This window comes from Hemitrygon akajei, unplaced genomic scaffold, assembly GCF_048418815.1.
Source record: "Hemitrygon akajei unplaced genomic scaffold, sHemAka1.3 Scf000101, whole genome shotgun sequence".
Taxonomy (NCBI): Eukaryota; Metazoa; Chordata; class Chondrichthyes; order Myliobatiformes; family Dasyatidae; genus Hemitrygon; species Hemitrygon akajei.
Window position 1 is genome coordinate 1003687 of NW_027331987.1, and position 7889 is coordinate 1011575.

The window sequence follows — 7889 nt, forward strand, 5'->3', positions numbered from 1 at the left end:
TTCACTGGAGATCAGTTCTTTAACTGCATTGATTGTACAAGGGATTCAAACGTCTGACTGTCTGAATTGCCAGATGATTGATCGCAGTGAGATATCATTCTCCTTCTCTCAGTGTGGGAGTGGATTCTCTCACAGCCTACCCACATACAGGCCAGTGAGTTCACCGTGGAGAGATATCATTCTCCTTCTCTCAGTTTGGGAGGGGATTCACTCACAGCCTACCCACAGACAGGCCAGTGAGTTCACTGTGGGGAGAGGCCATTCACCTGCTCTGTGTGAGGGAGGGGATCTACTCAGTTATCCAGTCTGAAGATACATCAGCAAGTTCACACCACAGTGAGATACTCCACCTGTTCTGACTGCGGGAAGCAATTCATTCTGTCATCGATGCTGAAGATATATCCAAAAATTCACCAGTGAGGAGACGTTTCTCAGAGTGTGGGAAGGCACTGACACAATCAACCATACTACAGAGACACCAGCAAGTTCACACGGTGCCATGGCTGTTCCCCACCTCTGAATGTTGAAACGGATTCATTTAGTCATCTCAACTGAACGAACGTCACCAGTTCACACTGAGAAGATGCCGTTCACCTGCTCAGATTGTGGGAAGGAGTTCACTTCGTCATCTCAACTGAAGGTACACGGGCGAGTTCACACTGGGGAGAGGCCGTTCACCTGCTCAGACTGTGGGAAGCGATTCACTCGGTCATCTCACCTACTGAGACACCAGCTGGTTCACACTGGGGAGAAACCGTTCAGCTGCTCAGAATGTGGGAAGGGATTCACTCGGTCATCTCAACTACAGGAACATCAGCAAACTCACACTGGGGAGAAACCGTTCAGCTGCTCAGAATGTGGGAAGGGATTCACGCACTCATCCAAACTACAGAGACACTTGCTGGTTCACACTGGGGAGAGGCCATTCACCTGCACTGAATGTGGGAAGGGATTCACTCAGTCATCCAAACTACAGACACACTGGCTTGTTCACACCGGGGAGAAACCGTTTGCCTGCTCCGTATGTGAGAAAGGATTCACACGTTCATCTCAACTGAAGGAACATCAGCGAATTCACACCGGGGAGAAACCATTCACTTGCTCAGACTGTGGGAAGGAGTTCGCTCGTGCGGCTCAGCTGAGCGTACATCAACGATTTCACACTGGGGAGAAACCGTTCAGCTGCTCTGAATGTGGGAAGAGATTCACTCTGTCATCTGACATGAAAATACATCAGCGAGTTCACACTGGGGAGAGGCCATTCACCTGCTCGGACTGTGGGAAACGATTCATTCGGTCATCTGAACTGAACACACATCAGTGCTTTCACACTGGGGAGAAACCGTTCATTTGCTCAGACTGTGGGAAAAGATTCACTCTGTCATTTCGTCTACTGAGGCACCAGTTAGTTCACACTGGGGAGAAACCGTTCACCTGCTCAGACTGTGGGAAGGAGTTTGCTGGGTCATCGGACTTGAAAATACATCTGCGAGTTCACATTGGGGAGAGGCCGTTCACCTGCTCTGTGTGTGGGAAGGGATTCACTCACTCATCCACCCTACAGAGACACCAGCTGGTTCACACTGGGGAGAGGCCGTTCACCTGCTCTGAATGTGGGAAGGGATTCACTCAGTCATCCAACCTTTTGTCACACCAGCGAATCCATACTGGGGAGAGGCCGTTCACCTGCTCAGATTGTGGGAAGGCATTCGCTCACTCATCCACCCTTTTGTCACATCAGCGAATCCACACTGGGGAGAGGACGTTCACCTGCCCTGAATGTGGGAAGGGATTCACTCGGTCATCCAAGCTACAGAGACACCAGTTAGTTCATACTGGGGAGAAACCAATCGCTTTCTCAGATTGTGGGAAGGGATTCACTTAGTCATCTGACTTGAAGCTACATCAGTGAGTTCACACTGGGGACAGACCGTCAGACTCTAAGATATAAGACCAGAATGAGGCTGTTTACCCCATCGAGTCTGTTCTATCATTGTATCGTGGCTGATCCAAATTTCCTCTCTGCTCCAATCTCCTGTCTTGTCCCCGTATCCCTTCATGCCCGGATCAATCAAGATTCTATCCAGCTCTGCCCTAAATGTACATAAAGAATTGGCCTCCACAGCTGCCTGTGGCACGGAATTCCGCAGATTCACCACTCTCTGTCCGTTCTCTGTCATCTCCGTTCTGAAAGGACACCCCTCTATTCTGATGCTCTGTTCCCTGGTCGTAGACTCTTCCACCACAGGAAGCATCCTTTCCACATCCACTCTATCAAGCCCTTCCACAGTTTGATAAGTTTCAATGAGATCAGCCCTAATTCCTCTGCTGATACAGGCTCAGGCCCATTGAACACTCTTCATATGACAATCCATTCAATCCTGGAATCTTTTTTTGTGAACATACTTTGAACCTTCTCCAGCTTCAGCACATCCTTTCTAAGATAAGCGGCCCAAACCTGTTCTCCAAGTGAGGCCTCACCAGTGATTACCGACTTCCCAAATTACATCCTTGCTTATATATTGTAGATCTCTGGAAATGAATGCTAACGTTGCATTTGCCTTCCACACCACAGACTCAACCTGCAAATTAGCTGTTAGGGAATCCTGAACATGGACTCCCCGTGTCCCTTTGCACCTCAGTTATTTGGTATTTTCTGTCCATTTCGAAGAAGTTAACACTTTCATTTCTTCTACCAAAATGCATGAACATACACTTCCCGGCACTGTATTCCATCTGCTGTTTTTTCCCCATTCTCTAAATCTATCTCAGTCCTTCTGTACCCTCTCTACCGAAAACTACCTGCCCCTCCTCATGTCTTCATATCGTCTGCAAACCTTGTAACAAAGCCAGCAATTCCGTCTTCCAAACTATTGGAATATAACACAAATCACCAGTCCGAACACAGAGCCCTGAGGAACACCACTAGTAACTGGCAGCCAACCAGAGATGGCTCCCTTTATTGCCAGTGTTTGCCTCCTACCATTCAGCTTGTCATGGTCCGGTCCGTGACGTCTGCATTCCGGTTCACGGTCCGGTCCGTGGACTCTGGACTCCGGGTCTTCTGGCTGTCCATTGTTTCAGTTGGGCTTAATCACAGGTACCTGATTCTCAAATTGGGGCTGGAATATAAGTGGCCCTGGGTTCAAGTGTGGTTGCTGGTTCATCTTGTCAGTATCCTGTTCTTGCCTCTGTGGGGTTTGTCTTGACAGTATCCTCTCCTTGCCTCCGTTGGGTAAGACAGGCCTGAGGCTGGACTGTTCCCTTCCCTTCCCCTTCTTTCAGCAACCCACGCCTGAAGCCTTGCCTGCAACCTCACCTGCGTCCTCCCCTGTTATCACTGTCAAGTTTAACCGCTGGAGTGAGACTGGAGCCTTGCCCCGCCACCAGAAGAAACTATCTATCTAGGAGCTTGGAACTGTCTCTTTGTGTCCCCGTGTTTAGTGTCCGTGTATGAGTCCCGGCCCTACGTCCTGTCCCCAAGGAGGGGTCCTGACTCTATGTAAAGCCCCGGCCCTACGTCCTGTCCCCAATGAGGGGTCCTGGCTCTGTGTTCTGTGTTCCCATGCTCAGGTCCAAAACTCAGTAGACAGACCGTTTGCCGCTACCCGAGTGGACTTTCGTTGTTTGTCGTTCCGTGTCCAAGTCCAGTCCAAGTCTCAGGCTCCGTGTCAAGTCCAGTCCGGGTCAAAGTCTCCGAGGAGGTTTCCAGTCCATGTTCAAGGCTCCGAGGAGGTTCCCAGTCCTGTTACCTTGCCACGTCCAGTCCTCGTCTGGATCCGGAGTCCGAGCCCGAGTCAAGACCCAGGTTCCGGGTCCCCGACCAGTCTCTGGCTCGGAATCCTTGTCCAGGTTCCTAGTTCCCAGTTCTTAGTTCCTCATCTAGGTCTCACCTTCCTACTGTAGTCCTAGCCCATGCCCTGTCACCTAGTCTTGTCCAGGGCCTGTGTCTTGTCCAATGTCGTTTCTTCCCCACTTCTTTCCTGATACACCTAGTCCTCTCCCTAGTACTTCGGTGTCTGTGTCTTGCATTTGGGTCCGTTCCCAACGCCCACAGCCACTGTTTAATCCATGCTAGAGTCTCCACTGTAATACCGTGGGTTTATTCAGCAGCCTAGTGTGTCGCACCTTGTCAAAGGCCTTCTGAAAACCCAAGTATACAACATCTATTTCTTCATTCGGGTTGCTTTTCCGGCACGAGTTTCACTTGAGGAAACGAATTCTCCTTTGTCGATCCTGCTTGTTGCTTCTTCCAAGAATGCCAACAGATTTGTCAGGCAAGATTTCCCCTTGAGGAAACTTTGCTGACGTTAGAGAAATAGAAGGCTGGAAGACAAATAGAGGGCTATGGGTAACCCTAGGTAATTTCTGAGGTAAGGGCATGTTTGGCACAGCCTGTATTGTGCTGTAGGTTTTCTATGTTTCTATGGCATATGGTCTTCAGTCGAAGATTAAAGGCAGAGCCTTGCAGCAGTTTTTTTCCGTTGGACCTTTGAGCAGCGGCCAGTCAGCATTTGGGTTTGCTCAGCAAGAACTGAAAGTTGGGCAGGAGCGAGTGGAGCGGTCAGTGTCAGAGTGAATGGAGTCCGAGTGGAGCGGTCAGTGTCAGAGTGAATGGAGTCCGAGTGGAGCGGTCAGTGTCAGAGTGAATGGAGTCCGAATGGAGCGGTCAGTGTCAGAGTGAATGGAGTCCGAGTGGAGCGGTCAGTGTCAGAGTGAATGGAGTCCGAGTGGAGCGGTCAGTGTCAGAGTGAATGGAGTCCGAGTGGAGCGGTCAGTGTCAGAGTGAATGGAGTCCGAGTGGAGCGGTCAGTGTCAGAGTGAATGGAGTCCGAGTGGAGCGGTCAGTGTCAGAGTGAATGGAGTCCGAGTGGAGCGGTCAGTGTCAGAGTGAATGGAGTCCGAGTGGAGCGGTCAGTGTCAGAGTGAATGGAGTCCGAGTGGAGCGGTCAGTGTCAGAGTGAATGGAGTCCGAGTGGAGCGGTCAGTGTCAGAGTGAATGGAGTCCGAGTGGAGCGGTCAGTGTCAGAGTGAATGGAGTCCGAGTGGAGATTCTGAGGCTTTAGCTGTCAGTGATGGGAGCCTTCAGTCACAGAAGGTGTAATTAAGCTGAAGGTAGAGATTTTTTACCCCCTTCTTTTCAGTTGCTCAATGAGAACAGTAGAGATTACAGACGGGGTAGTGGAAAGCTCCTCTTGTGGGATGCGGGAAACCAGGGACACCTCCAGTGCCCCTGATCAGTACACCTTCGGGAAGCGGATCCGGCTGCAGCTTCTAACAACCTGCATTAAGAGGCTGGAACCGGATGAACACCAGATCATTCTGGAGGCTTCAGGAGTGATAGATGGGATGTTTGGAGAGGTAGTTACACCGAAAGTGCAGGACACAGGAAACTGGGTGACAGCCAGGGAAAGGAAAGGGGTGAAACAGCCATACAGAGTACCCCTGTGGTCATCCCCTCGTCAACTGGGGTATCGTTCTGGATACCGTTGCGGGGTGTGGGGGTGATCCAGCCAGGGAAAGGAAAGGGATGAAACAGCCATACAGAGTACCCCTGTGGTCATCCCCTCGTCAACTGGGGTATCGTTCTGGATACTGTTGCGGGGTGTGGGGGTGATCCAGCCAGGGAAAGTCACAGCCACTGGGTCTCTGTCTCTGTGACTCAGAAGGGAAGAGGGGAGAATAGTCGAGCTGTGTGATAGGTGATGCATCAATTAAGGAAACAGACTGAATTCTGTGGGTGAGAACGAGATTTCAGGATGGTCCTGTGTGCCGTGGGTCCGGGACATCTCTGCTCGAGTGTTCAGCATTCTTAAGGGGAACAGTGAATGTCGTGGTCCATGTGGGTACCAATGATATGGGCAGGTGGAGTATTGAGGTTCAACAAAAGGGGTTCAGGGAGTGTGGTGCTAAGTTCAAGGGTTGTAATCTTAGGATTGCCACTGTGCCACGTGCCAGAAACAGGAAGGCTAAGGAATCGGTGCAGGAGGGAAGGTATCAGATTTTCAGATTATTTGAGCCAGCGAGGATTGCGGTGTTGCGTTGGGGGAGAGGGTGGCATCGTTGATGGAGGGTGGAGCAGACAGGTCTCGGTCTCTCTCTCTCTCACACAAACATATGCAGTGTGGGTATGGAGCGTACGGAAGAGGGGGTTGAGTGGGAGAAGAGTGAGAAAGGGAATGAGGAGGATGAGGTTAGGGCTCCTTCTCAAAGACCCAGACTCACCCACCCCTCCCCCTCTGGAATTGGTCCCATTCCCTACCCCAGGCTGGGGGTGAGCATTGAGTTGCCTTGTCAACCAGAAAATGAATGGTTCAACAACATCTGGTTAACACACTTTGATAATAAATTTACGTTGAGCTTGATTATTGAAATGTACTGTTTGTAAAACATGTACTGATGAGAAATGGTCTCAGTGAAGGTCCGAGAGTGGAAAATGAACCGGTGTTCAGCCCCACTTCTCCGTGCCGGACAAGAACCCCTATGGAAGTCTGTCCCATCTGTCTGTGCTTGACACATCTCCCTCTAATGTTTCCTCTTTCTGTACCTGTCCCAGTGACTTTTATTTCCCTTTCTCCTGTCTTCTCCCCATAACCTTTGACATCCTTAATAATCAAGCATTGATTAACTTATGTTTTAAATAAAACCTGTGAAGAGCGAACCAAGCTGAAATGGGGTCGAGAGTTGACCCCCCTGTGAACTATGCTGCTATGCTGCTAATGAGAGAGAGAAGGGGGGGGGGAGGCACCCAGCGCCGATGAGAGACATGATTTAATATTATGGCTCCTTGGCTGATTGTTTACATTTGCTCCAAGGACACTTTTGCCTGCTTGTAAGATTCTTGCAGAGTCAGCAAGGCGGAGCCGGTTTGATGGACAGCCGGTGTCCAGCAAGTGATGATAAAAAGCAGCTCTGCTGAGACACAGGCAGAGACACCACAGGACACTGAAAGAGCGTTGTGCACCCATGTGAAGGTGCAGGTTTGGAGGATCGATCAGGAGCTCACAGTGTGTGAAAGGTGCGACCGGTGGGGGCTTGTTTGTGTGTCCACCCTTGCCTGGTTGACAGGTCCACCACTGAAGAACGGTCGTACATGGTCATAGTCGATGACCACAACAGGACAGGAAGCTAACGGACAGTTCGATGGTAACGTGTCTCTCTCACTCCCTCTCTCTCCCCCCCTCTCTCTCCCTCCCTCCCTCTCTCTCTCTCCCCCTCTCTCACTCCACCTAAACTGAACTGAACTCTTCACCATCGTAAGACTATCCATTTACCCCTAGACTTTGAAAGAGCTTGGTTTTGATTCCTATTTCCACACTTCTGTACATATCATTGCTAACCTGTTTCACATATTTGCATTTTTATAGGACTGTATTGCTTAGTTTACTAATTAACACTATTAGCTACAGTAATACCAGACTCCAAAGTGTGTTTCATTTCTGCCGGTTCGGTAACCCGGTCACGGGGTACGTGACAAACCGATGACTTGGACTCCGAGCCGGCCATGACAATGAATTTCACAGGATCACTACCTGCAAATCATTGTGGGCAGGTGTTTTCATGGAGATGCACGGCAGAAATGTCGCAAATGTTCAGGGAACACTGGCATGGCGTTCTGCACAGGTATGTTCCATTGAGGCAGGGAGCACACGGTGGGGTAGAAGAACCATAGTGTACAAAGGATGTAGAAAATCTAGTTGAGAAGAACAGAAAAGCTTATGGAAGCTCCAATAAACTGAGTACAGATGGATTTCTAGAGAATTACAAGGTTACCTGGAAGGAGTGTCAGTGTGAATTAGGAGAGCCAGAAGGGACCATGAGAAGCCCTTGGTGAGCAGGATTAAGGAGAACACCAAGGCATTCTCCAAGTATGTGAAGAGCAAGAGGAT

At 50.0% G+C, this 7889-nt stretch overlaps 1 protein-coding gene across 1 annotated transcript; it reads left to right on the plus strand.

Moving 5' to 3' along the window:
* Positions 1-520: 520 nt before the first annotated feature.
* On the plus strand, positions 521-5214 carry LOC140723121 (uncharacterized). Its single transcript, XM_073037748.1, has one exon. The coding sequence runs from the start codon at positions 521-523 to the stop codon at positions 1883-1885; it is 1365 nt and encodes a 454-aa protein (XP_072893849.1). The 3' UTR covers positions 1886-5214.
* The last annotated feature ends 2675 nt before the right edge of the window (positions 5215-7889 follow it).

Excerpts from the sequence above, each read along its gene's own strand:
- LOC140723121 (XM_073037748.1), top strand. The coding sequence starts at position 521 with ATGTTGAAACGGATTCATTTAGTCATCTCAACTGAACGAACGTCACCA.